A 19,410-nucleotide genomic window follows, 5' to 3' on the forward strand; every position below is an offset into this window, starting at 1 on the left:
TACTTCAAATCTTTTAGTGTATTTTCCAAAACTACCATAGCTAACTTGCCCCTCATACCTTCATAATTTCCATCCTTCAGATTTAAGTCCCTGGTTTCAGAATGAACTATACCGCATTCAAACTTAATGCAAAATTCAATCATATTATGGTCACTATTTCCCAAAGGCTCCTTCAGCAAGGTTATTAATTAGCCCTTTCTCATTATGCAACATTAAATCCAAAATAGCCCGAAATCTAGTTGGCTCCTCAACGTCCTGCTCCAGAAACCCTTCTCGTACACACGCCAGGAATTCTTTCTCCAGAGCATTAATGTTGATTTGGTTAAGCTAGTCTGTTTAAATTAAAGTCACCATGCAATTGCAATGCTTCCTGATCTGTGACCCTGACTCTGTGAGCAATACCATAAGAGTGTTTTTTAAGTGAGGCAGCGATTAAAATTTGATGACTAGGTTGGACAACTTGGACTATCCAGAGTCACTCCAATTATCTCTCCACTCCCGAATGACAAATCTCTTTAATTGTTAGTTATTGCTGTTTCTTACACCGTCATTTTCTCTAGAAGCAAACTGATGTCATTGAAAGAAAAAAAAACGTACTTTCGGAGAATAGAAAGCCAAATTGACTGAAAGGTTAAAAAGAGAGGAAAATGAACAAGGGAAGATTTTATACAAAGTCAAAAGAGAAAATAGAAGAAAAAAAGGAAAAGAGAGTGAACAAATGTATGGAAGTACAAGCAAAAGTGAATAAAAAGAAATAGATACTTTGAGCAGATTGTTTTCAGCTCGCTAAAACAAGTGTGCAGATTTCCCCGGGGCTGTTACAGCCGTGCAAGTTCAGGCTTGCTGCATTCCACGATTAATCATCGCTGTTTGACTCTCAGCCCCTCTTTTGTCTACTTGCTGTCAGTTACCAGACAGCACCTGGGCCAAACCCACCTCGTGGGCCAAAAACTGCCTTGGCCAAAGGGATTTACTGACTACCTGGAGGGTTAGGGAATTTTGTAGGGATCACATGAAGAGCATGTTCTGCATCTTGAAGGAATTTGGTTGTTTTAATACAGAGGAATTAATCCTTTTATGTTTTTACAAATTCATATTTCAAAGCATTTGTCATTGAATTTTGCAAATGTCAGGCACTGTTCCAGAGATGGGGCAGTAAACAATCTCAGTTGCTTGTTAGAACAAGTAAATGGTCACAACAGAGTTTTAGTCAATTTTCTTTTGGTCACCTATCTTTTCCTCTTCCCATATGAAGGTGGTGGCTCACAATGAATATGGTTCCATGGGCTCTGATCACCCTCTAGTCCCGAGCCAAGTGGCCATTCTTCATTTGAACCTTAACAGGGAGAATCAATAAGCTAGCTAACTGCGGGATGGGGAGGGGGAAGGAGAGCTTGGTGTCAGGGCTTTCTACATAGTAATAAGGAGTAAGAACCCTGGCAGATTTTTCTCCTAACTCAATGTTGAGGCAGCCAAATGTATCCCTACCACCAACATGAATGAGATCAGCTGAAAAGACTAGGGGTCAAATCATTGGGCTTGTCAGAAGAGCGGATTTACACTTGTGTTAAGATAGCTTGAGGAACAAGATGCGTGGCCCAATAAGAACATCAATTCTACGTTCTATCCAATGCCGAGTTCTGTATTTGCTTATTTGAGCAATTCTGAAGTTTACACAGAAGTATCTGTATACCTTAGACCATTTAGACACAATTTTAAAAAAGGGTTTGATGCCAAACTATTTGGTGCTGTATGCAAAACTGAGGCACATTGGGGACATCGTTGTGGCCACCAGCTCATAACTAGTTTCTCTCATTACATTATCAGAAATCACTGGTTAAACAAACAACTCAGTAAGTAGCTGAACTATGCAAGCCAGAGATGCCACAGTCTACAGTCTTCGCTGAGTTAATTAATTATGGTTATGGTAGAAAAATTACAATAGCCTCACTGCTGCTTTGCTAGGATGGGGGGAAATTAACTTTGGCTGGTGCTTCTGATCACTGGCCAGTAACTCTGTGCTGAATGTGTGCCCTTTAGGCAGTGACACCTCTCCACTACCCACTCCCAAGTAGCATGTGAACACATGCTGCCAAGAACCACACAATGAATAATGGCCATACTTTGGTCTTGGACTGAAAATGGGCTGGGGGTCACATGGAATTGATCCTCAGTCCTCATCTACATGTTTGGGGTAAGCTGTTACATCTCTGCAGGTTGCTTGCGCCAAGGGAAAAATCAATTTTAGGCCCTCTACCTTACCAGTAACTGCCTGGATATATTCCAAAAGAGGTTCTGGCACGACAGCTGGGGTGGTGATCACAAGGACTAAGGACATAAATAGGTGCAGGAGTAAGTCATGTGGTCCCTCAGTTCTACTTCACCATTCAATAAGATCATGACCGATCTTTCATATCAACTCCACGTTCCTGCCCTATCCCCATATCCCCTCGATTCCCTTAGTGTACAAGAATTTATCGATCTTAATATTGAATAAAACCAATAACTGAAAATTCTGAAGATTCACAATCCTCCAAATGAAGAAATTTCTCCTCATCTCAGTCCTAAATGGTTAACCCCTTATCTGAGACTATGACGCCTAATTCTGGACTCTCCAGCCAGGGGAAACAATCTCTCAGCATCTACCTGTCAGACATTAAAAATTTTATATACTTCAGTGAGATCATCTCTCATTCTTCACTTCAAAGAAACTTAAACTTCAAAGAATATACACCCATTTTACTCAACTTAAATGATGTTTGGGGAGCATTCTTGAGCCTTCTGGCTCCAAAGAAAATGTCTCTATATAATTCTTTGTAAAATTGAAATTTACCTTTAGCAGCTGCAGGAGTGCCTAAAAAACAGACCCACAAATTTAGCAGTGGAATCAATGCCTGTGCAGACTGGGCAACAGCCATCACATTATTAAAGATATACTTTAGCTTTCTACTTGTTTTACGCCTGAAAAATGGGTGGAACACAAGTTATTTCCTAATTCAAATGTCTGTATCTTCTAAATCTTTCAGGAGATGAAAACAGGGAAAAAAGGAATTGGTGAAGAAATTAAAAGTCACAAATCAACTGCCAGGGAAAAAAAAGGGATTTTTTGTAACTATTAAAAAAAAAAGTCACCAATTACTTCAAGAAAATGATGCATAAGCTTGGCTGGCTAGAGCATATTACAAAGCAACTTTGGAGGAGGGAGACTGACATAACCTAGCTCGAGTAGCTTCTCAAAATATCTGGATTGTAAGAGGTATAGATTTCAGCCTGAGCTATCCTTTATAAGTTAAATATAGGTAAATTACGGCTTGTCGTCACTAAGACTTCATTAAGGCATAAGTCAATGGGTGTGTGAAATCTACACAACATGTCCTGTGGAAAAGGAACCAATTATAGATCCTGTCAATCCAAATGTGGGCTGTGGGTGGGGAGAGTACTTTGAGCTGTATAACATTAGGATGACATGCTGGTGATTATGGATGGTGGGGACAATTTACGATGAGAATATCACAGAAGCAGCACATTACACATGTACATTAAATTACATAAGCTTAGCAACACTGGGTACAATTTGGGAATGGGAGGATGATTTATCTGCTGTTTCAGAAGTTTGTTCTTTGCCTTTGGCAGACGTCATAGCAGACAGGTTTCTATAACTTGAAATAAAGTTGCTATTGTACCGTATTGCATTCATCTTGGGATATATGTACTCCACATTCTTTGGGTCAACAATCCATATGAAGTGCATTATACAGGTTTAACATAGTTGAGGGGATTAGTCTATGTTGCAAAGCTGGTGAATACGTCACAATCTTGAACATTATCTTCCTACTATTTTCAAAATACTGAGCAAGTATTCAAACTGGTATTACCAATTTTTCTTTACCACTATCATTATCATCTTAGGAGGAACAAGGTCTGTGTTTCTGAGCTGCTTTAACTAATGAACGATGAGAAAATTGATCCCAGCAAGTTATAGTGAAGGACGCAAACACCAGGCAACACAGGAGAATAACAAGAAAGGAAATTACATGGAACTTTTCACCCAAAGAGTAATGACATTATTGAATAAGTTACCAGTGAAGGCCATTGCAGTAGATAACACAGGCAGTTAGGTGAGTTCTGGGGAGAAAAGGGATTGACAAAGAAAGTGAGCTGGCAGGTAGATGGGCTTCATGTGTGAAAAAAATGAGAGGCTTAATGGGCCCAACGGATTTTCCCATTTCATATAGAACCATAGAAAAGTTACAACACAGGAGGCCATTCGGCCCATCTTGTCCATGCCAGCCCGAGGACACCCAGGTGCCCTTTTTAATCCCACCTTCCTGCACCCGGCCCATAGCCCTGCAGCTTACAGCACTTAAAGTGCAGATCCAGGTACTTTTTAAAAGAGTGTAAAGTTTCTGCCTCTACCACCAACTTGGGCAGCGAATTCCAGGTACTCACTACCCTCTGCGAAAAAAAGTTCTTCCTCATGTTCCCCCTACACCCTCTGCCACTTATCTTGAATCTATGTCCCCTAGCTCTAGAATTCTCCACCAAGGGAAACAATTTTATCCTGTCCACTCTATTCCCCTCATAATTGTGTACACCTCAATCAAGTCACCTCTCAGCCTTCTTTGTTCTAAGGAAAATAACCCCAACCTATCCAATCTCTCCTCGTAGCGACACTTTTCTAACCCTGGCAACATGTACGAACCTATTTATCTAGTTTAATTCAGTTATCCAAGAGGAGAAGTGGGCTTTGCACAATAATAATACTCCAGCTTTAGATTAAGAGAGACATGTCTATATTGCATTAAAGTATCAAATTACTTTCAGCTATATGCAGAGTACATGGTCACCCCCTACAATTAGCAACATTTTTAAAGTTCAAAAGTACTGTAAGAAAAGTCATGCCAAAAATGTGACTTACACATAGCAACACGCTGTTAGATTTGCTAAAAGTTATTCACTATCTTCTCACCCAGTCTTTGTAAACCCATAATTTTATTAAAGATCCATGTTTTCGAACAGTGCAACAAAACAAAGGATAGTATTCTATGGGAACCCAGACTCTGGTCAACTTCCTGCACCTTCCAAACTAATATTGAATATCCTTCAGCACACAATGGAGTATTGGCAGCAGAAAGGAAACACTATGTACAATATGAAACGGACAAGTGTCCCATAAACACTATTTGGCGTGCTTCAAAAAGTGGCATTTAATAGTGCCAGATGTCCTGACAACTCAGTTAGTAAAATGGAGTGTACCTGAGCCAAACAAACCAAGAAGGTCTCAGGTTCCATTGTCAGTTTGAGCAGAGCTAGCTCATCTCAGCCAGGGGGGTAGTGTGGATTCTACAGCTAGCCTCAGTATTTCTCAGTATTAGGAACAGGTTATCTGGCGAAGGTTTCCATTCCTAGACCCTAAAATTTAGTAATTGAGCATTAGGACTGGACACGCCCCGGCTGCAATGCCCTGCCTAGTCAAAAAGCATGACTACACTTGCCGTCTGGGCGCATAAATGAAGAGATGCTCAATGCCCACGGGATCTCTAATCTTGCAAGAATTTCTGCTTTCAGGTGGCTAGGGAAAGTGGACTGGTAAAATTTTTTTAAAAACTCAACTGTGTGCACCAAACAGCCACAAATCCAGTCATTAACTGAGGTGTGAACCTTTTTAAACAGCCTTGCCCCGTCTACTCCTAATGATCCCACTGTCACCTTTTAACGTTTGCCCAAGTGCCCATTACTTGCGTGATCCTTGAAAGTGAGTATCAGAAGACTATTCAGTTATCATTCGACATAATAATGAAAGCAAAATACTGTGGGGATGCTGGAGATCTGAAACAAAAACTGGAAGAAGTCATATCGGACTCGAAACGTTAACTCTGTTCCTCTCTCTCCACAGATGCTGCCAGACCTGCTGAGTTTTCCAGCACTTTTGTTTTTTTTTTAAATCTCATCTGACATCCTCGCACGTACATCTTTGGCGTGCATCAGGAACAAGAACGGCAGTCGATTTCTCCCACCTGGGTAAAATAACTTCATTTTCTTAAAAAAAAAACACAAACTACTCAGATGGCTGAAAAGAGTGTGAGATGCTCCTGGAGACGGTGCACTCACCTGGCGTCGGGCATTACCGCATCAGCGAGCACATTCAGCGTTGCTGAAAGATGTGGTCTGTATTTGGGCTGCTCGGAAAGTTAGTTAACCGTTTCAAAATACCTAGGGGTTCAAAATACCAGCAAAAACACACAACCATTCAAGCACCCTTTCCAGCACTACACACAAACAGCATTGGCGATAGACTATGCTCCCAAGTTACAAGTTTCAGTCAGCACGCTATGGTTGAATGGGCAGAAACGGACTTTGTCCAATCTCTTCATTTTAGTTCCTGTTCGCTGTAGGTACTTATACATAACTGGGGGAAAAAAAAAGGAAAGCAGAGAAGACAAAACAAATTACACTTCCACTGACAGATTTCAGATTTGGAGACTACTACTAATGCTGAAACACTGAGGCTTGAGGGAGAGGTGGGGAGAAGGTTAGGGCAGAAATTTGGATCCCCAAGGATCTGAGGTCGGATTCAAAGTTCGCAACAGCATTTCTCTTTCCAATCGAACCGCACGCTGCCGACTCTTTCGTTTCCATTCGACTTTCTTACCTTTTCTTGTAGCCCAGTGCCTTCCCTACAGCCTGTAAGACCATCCTGCAATGCTCCAGGGTCCCCCCCCCCCCCACTTCTTCTTTCACTCAACCGCCAGGTTGGAGGAAATTGACACAGACGAAACAAACAAAAAAAAAACAACCCACTCGGCACAATAGCATGTGCAACACACACCGCTCAGCTCAGCTCGAACCACTCTGCAAACTAGTTTGACTGCATTTGATGGGCTGACGGGACTGACTCCGAAGGGAGCCAATCGGATCGCACGCTGCCGCTGCTGCCACGACAACACAAAGCAAAGACCTGAGGGAGCGTCTGCAAATCGAACCCAACACAAAGGAGTCGTCCCAGTATCCTTAGGGACTCTGTGCAAAGAAAGTGAACCGATATTGTGCTATTAACTGTGTCACAGACACACTCCTCTCGCTGGTTATAAAATTCAGTACTGCCCACCTTAGCACATGGACCATATTAGTTCCAGTACATGAGGAGAACAAAAATTGCACCTAAACCAACATATTTCAATGTTACACTACACACTTTGTTATTAATTCATTTGCTCAACTGTCTTGCACAACGACATGGGCTTTCTCCCACCAGTACTTCATCCTATGCAACTCAAAAAGGTAGAGTCTATGATAACATGTTGGATGTTAAAACCATGGCTGTGTGAAAATTTAACATGCTACTATTAGGCTTTACTGAAACTCTAATGACAAGACTAAAACACAGATCTTAAAATCAATTTTAAGTAACTCAAATAATGATCTACTCTGAATAAACATGAAATCTTCAATGCTGCAGGATATCTCCTCCAAAGCAACCAATCCCAACACTTACAAGTTGTACAAGGGCAGAACCATGTTAGATCGGGAGCTCTTTTTCCAGAGAACGGCGCCCCTATGGAACAGGTTGCTGACTCGCCAAGTTCCTTCAAGCAAAAACTGGGCCTGTTTCATCACCTCATACATCTTGCAATGTTAATCAGAGCCAGGGTACTATTCTTGAACTAATCTTGATAGCTTAAAAGGCGTTGGAAGAATTTCTCAGTTTGGAGTTTTAATCTATTTTTCTCCTGGTTCTCCCAGATGATAATATTGTTTGGGAATGGGTGGGGAGTGCAGTGGGCATCACAACTGGATGGACTGATAAGGCTTTTCTTGTCTATATCTTTCCATATGTAAATATGCTGTTCAAATCATTTTTGTGACAACTTGTGCACATCCTTTGCAGATATGCTGGCAATTCATTACATTCACTCTCCTCCAGTGAGAGCAGGCAAGTGAATGCTAGTAAGAGGCAGGGCTTTCCAAACATTCACAAACAAATGAAAAGTACCCCTTCATTATGGCGCTATTGAAATTAAAGCCTCATTGTACATATTGAGGCATTGCTCAAAGTAACCTCAAGGAAGTCACCGCTAATTGTAGCTCTCGTGAATAACTCCAGCTCAAAGAGATAATATACTCAGGTAATTATTTAGTCATTTGCTATATCCTTAGTCGCGGCCATCATGATGACTAAGAAAAGAACAGGGAGCGTGAAAGAGCATTCTGTTCACTGTGTTTATCAATGATTTTGATATAAGCCCAGAGAGAGTACCACCGAAGTTGCAGAGAATATCAAAATAAAGAGGGATAGTTCATTCTTTAGAGGATCTGAGGAAGGGGAATGGAATATTGTTAAGATGGGGAATGGGCTAAAAAAAAAAGGCAGCTGGAATTCAATGCCTGTAAACGTGAGATGATGCATTTTGCTAAAAGAGCAGTAATTATACTTGGTGATGTGGAAGAGGGATGTGGGGCCCGGGGGGGGGGGGGGGGGGGGGGGGGGGGTGGGTTTGGCCAAATACAGGTTTACAGGACAGTAAAAGCAGCAAAGGCTATTAAAAGCTAATGGAATTCTGGACCTCATCACAAGAGGGATAGAACATAAAAACCAAAAGGTAATAATCAGCCCACATAAAAATTTAATAAGACCCCAGTTAAAGTGCCGTATGCAGTATTGGACTCCATATTTATAGTCAGGATATTGAAACTTCATATAGAGTACAACACAGGTTCACTTGGATTTCCAACTGTATGAAGAAATACAAATAGGAAGAAAGATTGGAAAAATTGGGGCTTATTATGTTTAGAATAATACAGCAATTTGATAGTGTTTAAAAATAAAAATGTGTAGGTAGAGGCAGACTAATTCCAGTAGTTGAAGAGTCATAAATAGAAGAATAAATGCAAGAAATTTAGAACAGAGGGCAAAATAAATATTTTTACAGTGTTTTGCGATTAGTGGATGCAGAAACTGTCAATATTGAAGATTAGATTGGATACATGAATGAAGGAATGAATGATCTGGAAACAGAGTGATTAAAACAATTTACTCAGAGGATAAATGGCTGAAGAGCAGATTTGGTGGTTAGGAGCTGGAAGTGGTGGATAAGTCTCTAAATCTGGGCTTGTGTACTTGGAGAAGATAGATGTGAGAAAGAGGTGAAACAAAACATTGGCCCAGCTGGAAGTGTGGAAACTACAAGAGCAGAGAGACATAATGCAATATGTGGAAGTGTACAAGGCTCATATTCATCCACCACTTCTGCATGTTGGAAGTGGGGCGAGTTGCTTTTGGAATGTATTAAGCAACCAGGGTACTAGAAGGACAAAGTGACTAATGCTGAAATGACGAGCAGCAGTCTGCATATATGACAATATGAGGGTGAGAAGATTGTCATAGGCAAGTCTTGTATATCACATTGCTTAATTTCAGTATATTCAACGGCCTTGGCTAGACAAGCTAAAGTCAAGATGGTGAGATTATAGACAAGATAAGCAAGACCAGATCCAGCAAGATCTCAATGTAAGGATTCCAACAGGCAAGCAGCTGAAGAAATTTGCAGACAGGTCCACAGGATGGTGAGGTCTCGTGACCTATCTGGTAATGACAACTGATTAATCAGTCAATCCAACACGTAGAATTAGTTTGCTGTGCTTTCTTTAGCACAGAAATGAATGCCAGTTTCCATCTGTACATATGCAGAGCAGTTTGCACCAGTATCTTTTACCTTTTTAAGAGACTGTTAACATACTATTTCTTATATTCCATGGCTATCTAACAAGGTCTTTAACAGCTCAGAATTTTATTTTTAAAAAAAAGAACGGCTTGGTTTTTATTAGATAGTTAATGTTTGAAATCCAACCAAAACAAACAATTTTGCACGAGACTAGATCCTCGATTACAGACTACAAACTTTAAACCCAACAATGATTGCACAAACTTTGGGCATGTCAATGCTTCACACAAACATGCCACCAGACAAAAAAAAAAGTGTGAGCCCCTGAAGTGGTTGGACATTTTTCTAAAGGGCATTGCTTGCAATACAGCAATTTTTTTTCTTTAAAAAAACTAATCAAAAAAACAAAGGTATAGTGCCTTCACCAAAGTCTGCTATGGAAAGGGATTCAAAGTCACATACAAGCTAATAATTTTTTAAAAACTTTAATTAATTCTCATCCCAGATCACCTCTGGCCCCCACATAAGAGCTCTTCTCTCCTCTTCCATTATAGCAGCATTCCAAACAATGTACATTTATGATGTTGCAGGAGTCTGGCTGTTTGGGGTGATTCAGCAGGCAGCAACCTCATGAGTCCATATGGGATGTTTTATTTCCTTCCTAGCCCAGAGGTGCTGGGATTGATGGTAGCACCATAACTGCTGCCCGAGCTGTGCTCTGCAAATTAAGGAACCACTTGAAGCATCTTTACATGTCCGAGATGGCAAAACCAAGCACAGAATTACTGTAAGTGAAGTGGTGGGGAATGATTTTGAGCCACAACCATCATTTCATAATGGTTAGTCACATAAAAGATTGGCAGAGGCTACTTGCCACTCAACTGGAGACTGACATGTGGCACTGTAGAGACCTAAAGAGAATGACCTGAAAGGAGTAAAGGAAGTACAGTTTGTATATGATGGTGGTGTTATCAGGATTAAGGGATGGTATTGGTTGCAAAACTCCATTAAATTTGAAATATTAGGGTGGAAAATAATGAATATTGGTATCCATATGCTGAAAATTGCAACAAATGAACTGTAGCTCTTCAGTTCATCCCTCCTATGTTTGTAAACCTACTGTAGCCTGCATAAAGTGTTTTCCTATGGGCATTGTGGTGGAACTTCAATACAGTGCAGCACAGACTGGTATTAGCACACACCCTCCCCCAACCTTCCCAGGTGAATTCTGTCTCGGCTGTGTCATTAGGAGAACCAGCAGATGCTGGTCTCAATCAGCAACACAAATGCACTGAGAGTGCACGAGATGGCTTTTGCACAGGGAAAGCAGGTTTTATTTATTCTTTCACAGGATGTGGGCATCGCTGGCTAGGCCAGCATTTATTGCCCATCCCTTATAGCCCTTAAGAAGGTGTTGGTGAACCGCCTTCTTGAACTGCTACAGTCCATATGATGTAGGTACACCTACAGTGCTGGGGAATGATTTTCAGCCACATCCATTATTTCCTAATGGCTAGTCACGTAAAAGATTGGCTGAGGCTACTTGCCAGTCAGCTGGAGACTGACATGTGGCACTGTAGAGACCTAAAGAGAGAAAAGGCGATATGACCTGAAAGTTTTCCCAGCCCAGTTCAATCCTACGTAAGCCACATATATTAAATTTGCCCCAACACTTTTCAAAAGCTACAGGTTAGTCTTTGCAGAAAACAGTCCCTTAATGAGTTACACAGCAGATGTAGCCTGCAGTATAACCTGTCAAGAGACTATATTTTACAGCCATATACAAAATGTGGTGGCAATGTCATGCAGTAATTACATGACTAATGGAGGCATGATCTGACCTTGGCTGTTACGACAATAAATCACAGTGCTGACCAGGCCTGAGCCACTCATTGCTCATCTAACTCTAATGTCTGATGTGGTGTAAGTGGGTTAGAAGATATAGTAACAGCGCTATAAAAGAATGTTTAATCAGAAAAGAGTAATTCATTTTGTTGAAGGCCAACATTGAGAACAACGTCATAACAGATGCGAGTTGAGTGCAAGAAAAATGGCCCAATGGCCTTAAAGAAATATTTGAACATGCTGGAAATCAGAAATAAAAGAGAGAGTCGCTAGAAACTCACAGCAGTTGGAAGATTAACATTGCGGACATAGATCCTTCCCCAGCGTACATGACATTCTGACAAGGTAGACTATCTGGAACATAAACATGCCTTTTCTCTTTTCATTCACTGACAGAACTGCTGTGCATTTCCAGCATGGTTTCTTTATGAGGTTCCTGAATGAGTTATTTTGCCATTACAGGAGGATGTCACTGGGGATGGGACAGCAAACAAGCAGTTGACAGCAAGAAATCATAGTACCAAAATTACATTTATCTTGACAGATTCAGAATTTTAAAACTTTTTTTTAAAGCAATATCCCAGGCTGCCAGATCATATCAATTGAATACCCAGGTGGGGACAGTTTAGCGCAGATATTTAAACCAGATTTTCAACTTAAGTTGGAAGTTATCCATCTAGCTGCAACTAGAACTGAATGCACAATGGACTGTAATTAGACAACAAAAAACTAACATTGTGCAACAGGCACAGACAGAATCACGGATATGATCTTATTTTTCTGCGTCACGTATCTGAGTTTGGTGACAGGATACACCAAAGCAAACACCGAAAATGATAAGGAGATTGTTGCATGAATAGATTATATTAAAGGAAAGCAAAGAGGAATTGACAGTTTCCCCTAGGCATAGTGGATAAAGATACCGCCCCTGTGTAGCACTGAGTCTCACGGGACAGCAAGGTACCAGCTTTGATTCAGTTCTGTGCTGAGTTAAGGTTCCTTTAACATTTGCTAAATCTTTGGTAGACCAGTACTCCTGTCAGAGACCTGTCATTTATTTTGCACTACCACTTCACCCAGTGCTACCGGTGGAGCACAGGAAGTCAGCAGAGCTTGACAAAGAGAAGAGCAACTCTACATGGCTGGTAAAACTGACTATGGCTCTTTGGATAGGGTGCAGTTTGTTGGGTATGGAAGGACCGAGGTCAGCAAGGAAAGCATTGGACAAATTAAGTTGGATAGTGAGTGATAAGGGCCTGATGAGAGCCAGAGACTTTCAATTCCTAACATTAAAGTGAGTGATCTAGTTCCACAGTTGTACTTTTAAACAGCAGTCCAGCAAAAGTTTGCAAAATGCAGAAAACCAGGTCACCGGTGCTATGGGAACAATAAGGTCATATTTATTTCCAATGCAGCCAATGGCAAGAGAGCAGCTTATTTCCATCAGGTGCACTCTTCTAGCCTTCTTCAGCTGAATTGAACTGAACAGCAGCTGAGATGCCACAATTTGAATCATTAGGCAGTCAGATCACTGGGTAAAGCACAAGATGGGAATTTTCTTTTGAAAGACGTTTGCAAAGGAGGAGTTAAAAGGTGGAGACACAATTAAAGTTTCAGATAAAACTGCTGCAAACTAAAAAAGAAAATGATCTAATTGAAACAAACTGCAAAGCAACAAGCCTGAGCAGGCTCTGTAATGTTAAAAAAAATCCCAAGGCAATAACCCTGTGAGTGCTAGATAAACAAAAAAAAACCCCTTTTTAAAGTAAAACATTTATCCAAAATGCAAAACAAAGTAAGACATTTTCTGTGTGTTTTTCTAAATTCAACTCGTAGATCTGCAGAGAATTTGGTTATGGATTTACAGCAGAAGACACAGGCTATGCAAACCAAAATGTTAAAATTCTGAACAGATTGCTGGTGGCTATGCTTTTGCTAAATGTTACCTTGGACTCATGAAGAAAAATCTTTATGTTTAACCCAACAGTCAAAACTTTGTTACAATTGTTAATCTTAGGTTTCAAGATTATGATGTTTTAGGACTGTATCTTTTGGTTTCTAAGATTATATTTTGGGACTATAGCTTTAAATGTTGGGTAAATGAAATGGGGGGTGCGGGGGTGGTGTCATACAACTTGTTCTGCAGTCTGCCTGACAGGAAGCTTCGGTGGTTTGATTGTTAGAGATCAAAGGAAGACTCAGATTGTTTCACTGAGAGCAAGGTATAAGGTATTTACACTTGAAGACAATGACCACAGTCTCTGAGGATACCATGAGTAGACCCCGAGTCTCCCAAAGTGCCAGAAAAATGTTATAGTATAGTTATTGAGTTGTAAAGACTGGTGCCATAAACTATCCATTTACTTCTAAGATGAAAGGGGGTTGGGATCAAAGATAACTAATTAGCATTTCTACTTAGATACAAGGCTAATGTGTGTTTCACCTTGCTATGGGAGAGAGGGTAAAGGAAGCCATTTTGAGGTCAGGTTACACACTTCCCTATAAACTCATGAATATCACAGACAAACAGCAGTTTGGTCTTGTGTGGTCTGCAGCCATCTGAGAGGTAGAGAGCAAGAGATAAAAACAGCCAAGATAAATCAGAACCTTAAACCTTAAATCAGAAAAAATGCTGACTCTATCGGTTGCCATGCAGAACCCGTGTGAGAGCTCGCACTCAGATTGAAGACTAAGTTTGTGATGATTTAGAGGAGGCTGGAAGATTTGCCTAGCTTGGAGCTAGAGGAAGGTAGTGAAAGGTAGGTCTGGGATTAGAAGTTACCCAGCTAGGAAAGTAAAAACAAAGCAAGCCATTGGGAGCTGAGAATTTTAGACTGGAGGATGAAGGGTCCACTTAAAGAACAATGTAACGTATATCTGCAGCAGGAAATTTTTTGGCCATGTCAAAAGTTAAATGGGGAATCTCTTTTCTCTGGTTTAAATTACAAGTTGCCTACAAAAAGGAAGTAGTATTTGGTCAATAGTTTCTTTCTTAGTGGTTTATTACAGTAAATGTTTTAAAACATAAAATCTTGACAAGTCACCCTTTCAGCTGTCAGCTGGAAGTTCGAATTTCTCTTTAAAAGTTCTCAGGGATCGTAACAAAATTGTAGGCACTTTGCTGGATTTTGAAAGCATGGGCTGAGATGAGTACATTGGGATTTGCTAAACTTTAAACGGACAAGATTTCACAGTAACTTTTGCTGTATTCAGTGAAAAGTTAAAAGTGGCTTTGTCTATTTTGGAAGCTTTCCTCGAAGGAGGATTTCTCTGTGTGCCTTGCAACAGTTAACAAAGGTTAATTTAAAAGCAGTGGCAGAAAAATTGGAGAGTTAAAAGTAGGCTCTACGAAAGCAGAAATAGTTCAGGTATTGGCTCAACATCTGAACCTTGAGGAAAGAAAAAGTAAAACACAGCTTGAGTTGGCTAGGATAAAAGCAAAATACTACGAATGCTGGAAGTCGGAAATAAAAACAGAAAGTCCTGGAAAAACTCAGCACATCTGGCAGCATCTATGGAGACAGAAACAGAATTAACATTTTAAGTCCAATATGACTCTTCTTCGGAACTTGCTGCCAGACCTGCTACTTTTTCCAGCACTTTTTTAAATATATTTCAGCTGGTTAGGCTTCAATTATAAATGAAGCAGCTTGAACGAACTCGAAAGAGAGGGGAAAAAAAAGAAGGGGGTGGGGAGAGGTGTAAAAAACCCAGCTCAGAACCATCTTACAACTGAGATCATAGCTCACAAGCCCAAACCTATAGCACAGTATGTTGCAGCATTTCACCAGAACACCCCTGAGCCACTAGTTTACTTTATGAAGCACACTGCCCTTGCAAATCTAAGACCATGATTCAAATCCAGCTCACCCTAATAGTGCCTTATACAGGTACTGACCAACATTCCTCCCTGACCCAACATCACCAATTGTAAAATAATTGGCCATTAATTTAATTGCTGTTTGTGGGATTTTGCTGTGTGTAAATTGACTGCTTGCATTTTGTGTACATAAGCACTCTATCTCAAAGTAACTCGCTGTCTGTAAGATCTTGGAATGCTTACAAGAGATATGTTAAGTCAATATAAATTCTAGGGGAAAATGAATTTGGCCAGTTTCAACTCAACTCCTAACAGATGTGACCCCAGAGCACAAAACTGCCTCTACAACTTCACACTAACTAGCAATCTTATTCTGAAAGGCCGGAACATTGTCTGGCGCTGGTATTTACATAGATTTACATAGAATGTACAGCACAGAAACAGGTAATTCTTTTACATTGTGCCTTCACACCATCAGGACATCCCAATGCACTAAGCATGAATTATTTTTGAACCACAATGTTAGACATTTGGCAGCCAATTTGTGCACAGCAACTTTCCAAAAGCAGAAGATAAATAAATGACCAGTTAAATCCATTGTCAATGGTATTGATTAAGGGCTAAATGTTACCCATTACACCAGTAGCGTTGTGGGATTTTTTAACGTCCAACTGAACAGGCAGATGAGGCCTCGGATTAACGTTGCATCCAAAACTCGGCACCTTCCAGCAAAGGAGTGCTCCCATAGCCTAAATTATGTCAAGTGACCCTGGGGACCTGGATTCAATCCCACCCCAGCAGATGGAATTTGAATTCAATAAATATCTGGAATTAAAAGTCTAATGATGACCATGAAACCATTGTCGATTGTCACAGCCGCTACCAACAAGCAGCTAAATGCTGGAATTATACAGCCTCGTTCAAGATCTCAACCAGAAAACATGTGGAGATCTAAAAGAATATGGGAAAAAATTGTGAACATTTTTAACCTCTGCCAAATCAGAAACAATGCTGAGGAACTGACCTGAAATTTGCTACATTAATGTTACTAAACCTTAAAAATGAAAATGCTAGTTACTTAATCCCATGGACATCCTGTCCTGAACCATTTCAAATAGGTACTAAGAAACCTGTATAGAAAGTAATTTGCATTTATATATCATCTTTCACAACCCCTCAAGAAGACCCAAAGCGCTTTGTAGTCAATTGAATATCTTTGAGGTGTAGGCACTGTTGTGATGTAGGTAGCAACAAATAATTTGTACACTGAGATGATTGACCAGATAATGTTTTAGTGATAGTTGAGGAAGAAATATTGGCCAAGACACTTGTAGAACTCCCCTGTTTTTCATGGAATAGTGCCAGAGAATCTTTTATGTCCACTAGTGGGGACAATTAGGGCCTCAATTCTTCAAAAAAGGCAGTGCTTCTAGACAACACTCAACTGGTGCATCAGCCAAGAGACTCCCAACAAGTATTGAGTACTAAAAACACCAGTTTAAAATCCGACTCTCAATTTCTTAATTTTGCCATAGGCTATCTTTATTGTGTGTTGTGCGCATTGTGGAAACAGAATCATCCACCTCATGTAATAAATATCCATAAGATGCCCTCCCAGGCAAGAGTTAAGGCAGGCTCAACGTGAAGTCAAACCATCTCTATATTGGCAATTAAGCTGAGTTGGCATAATATTGGTTAGATGTGAGGTAAAACTCATTCCAAACCACCCCAGTAGAAATAGCACTTCACTGACAGAAATAAATAGCTCCAGTGATGTATCTATACCACTTCAGATTTTGGGTTTTGATGGTAACCATGAACAACTCAAATCTTCTCCTCATTGGTTCTAGTTATTAAGTGAATACATCAAATTGTTGCCCTTATTGTCTCTGATGTCACTGAGGTTCCACATATATATCTTTGTCGGCTGTCCCTCGATTCGAGGATAACGTCTACTCAGTGTTGTGAGTTTCCGTCATGTCGCCGCTGTCTCATCATTAAGATGTTGTGATGCAGCTTGATGGACAAATTGTCACCATTCTGAGCAATTGGCAGAAAGCTCCTCCCAGTCTTTAATGTCAATGCTGCCACAGTTCAAGGAGAGCTTCAAGGTATCTTGGGAGTGTTTTCTTTGTCCTCCTCTGGAACATTGGCCATTTGAGAGTTGAAAAAAACAGGACCTGGTGGAGGAGACACTTTTCACCCATTGGGACACAGTGCCCAGTTCATCGAAGTTGATCTGGCAGGAGTTTGCCTGAATGCTTGTGGGAATGGCTTCAAGAAGGGCACTAGCATTTGTTCAATGGTCCTTCCATTGAATCCGGAGGATGCGGCTGATGGAATTTCTCTAGTACTCTTATGTGTCGCTAATACACAGTCCAGATCTCACTGCAGTGCAGGACTGTGCTGATGACAACTGCTCTGTACACTAGGACTTTTGTTAACATGGGGAGGGAGGTCTTTGTTGTCAAACGCTTGCTGCCATAGTTTGTAGGAGGCTGAGCTGGCACAGCTAATCTAGTGTTAGATCCCCTCATCAATGGTGGCCTTTTAAGACAGATGGCTGCCAAGGTATGGGAAATGCTCAACATATTCCAGAGTCTCTACTTCAACATATATGGGAGGTGGAATATTTGGCTGACCAGATGTGGATTGATATATGAGTTTTGTTTTGGCAACATTCAAGGACAGGCATAGTTTCTTGTATGCAGAATTAGAGATTGAGAATGGCTTGCAAATCTGGTGCAGAGTGGGCAACGACACTGCAGTCATCTGCAAACTATAGATCGTGTGAGTCTATGATGGTCAGTTTAGTTTTGGCAGAGGCGACTGAGATTAAAGAACGGGAGTCGGAGGGGCAGCAAGGGGAGGGGCAGCAAGGGGAGGGGCAGCAAGGGGAGGGGGAGGGGAGGGGCTGCAAGGGGAGGGGGAGGCGAGGGGCTGCAAGGGGAGGGGGAGGGGAGGGGCTGCAAGGGGAGGGGGAGGGGAGGGGCTGCAAGGGGAGGGGCTGCAAGGGGGGAGGGGGAGGGGAGGGGCTGCAAGGGGGGAGGGGAGGGGCTGCAAGGGGGGAGGGGAGGGGAGGGGCTGCAAGGGGGGAGGGGAGGGGCTGCGAGGGGAGGGGCTGCAAGGGGAGGGGAGGGGCTGCAAGGGGAGGAGCTGTAAGGGGAGGGACTGCAAGGGGAGGGGGAGGGACTGCGAGGGGAGGGACTGCGAGGGGAGGGGGAGGGGCTGCCAGGGGAGGGGGAGGGGCTGCCAGGGGAGGGGGAGGGGCTGCCAGGGGAGGGGGAGGGGCTGCCAGGGGAGGGGCTGCCAGGGGAGGGGCTGCCAGGGGAGGGGCTGCCAGGGGAGGGGCTGCCAGGGGAGGGGCTGCCAGGGGAGGGGCTGCCAGGGGAGGGGCTGCCAGGGGAGGGGCTGCCAGGGGAGGGGCGGGAAGGCTGCGCTCCCGAGGATTTCGAGGCCTCGCGCTCCGCCAGGCTGCTAACGGTTCTGGCAGGGGGACCGGCACGGTGCACAATGGGAGCTGTAGTTCTTTCCTTGTTGTTTCCCGGCCACGCGTGTTGTGCAGGAACTACAGGTCCCAGAACACAGCGCGTCTAGAGAGCATGCGCACTCGCGGAAAATCGATGAAGACGCTCTCCCTCACCGGACATCTAATTCTGTAGGTTTATATTTCCATGTTAAATTCAATCAAACCAAAAAAGGTGCAAATTAATCAGGAATGCCTCGACTTACCCCATTAACCAATCCATATGCGCTGCACCTCCTCGTGGTCTCTAATATATTTCTGTAAAAAAAAACCTTCTTCAAAGGTAGGTAGATATTTCAGTGTCGCTCAGCGGTTGCAAAAAGTGGCGCCGTTATTATTTCTTTTTAATGATATGGATCACGAGACTGAAGGGGAGGCTCAAATCTGTCATTTAACCGGAGTTTTTTTTTACCCTAGCTGACCGGAAGTAAACACTGCCGGGTGACGTCACTGGGCGTGGCTTTATAGGTGTCGTCGCCGTGCGTTGCGTGCGATGACGTCATGATACCCGCCCCCCGGCGTCTGAGTTCGTCCAAGAGCTGCCACTGTCACGTGAT

At 42.1% G+C, this 19,410-nt stretch overlaps 2 protein-coding genes across 3 annotated transcripts in view; both read right to left on the reverse strand.

Moving 5' to 3' along the window:
• LOC144669298 (MOB kinase activator 2-like) overlaps window positions 1-19,276 on the reverse strand; it is a 38,541-nt gene extending 19,265 nt beyond the window's left edge. The window contains exon 1 of one of the 2 annotated variants that reach the window (XM_078531649.1): window positions 19,060-19,276. In XM_078531649.1, the coding sequence (XP_078387775.1) occupies window positions 19,060-19,076 (17 nt within the window). In that variant the 5' untranslated portion in view covers window positions 19,077-19,276. Of the gene's footprint in view, window positions 1-6,652; window positions 6,787-19,059 lie in introns of those variants that run through there. The other variant, XM_078531648.1, reaches the window with a different exon arrangement.
• The window catches only part of LOC144669307 (carnitine O-palmitoyltransferase 1, liver isoform-like), a 534,090-nt gene that overhangs the window by 51,245 nt on the left and 463,435 nt on the right, over window positions 1-19,410 (reverse strand). The gene's annotated exons all lie outside the window — the stretch shown is intronic.

This window comes from Cetorhinus maximus, chromosome 29 (assembly GCF_964194155.1).
Source record: "Cetorhinus maximus chromosome 29, sCetMax3.hap1.1, whole genome shotgun sequence".
Taxonomy (NCBI): domain Eukaryota; kingdom Metazoa; phylum Chordata; class Chondrichthyes; order Lamniformes; family Cetorhinidae; genus Cetorhinus; species Cetorhinus maximus.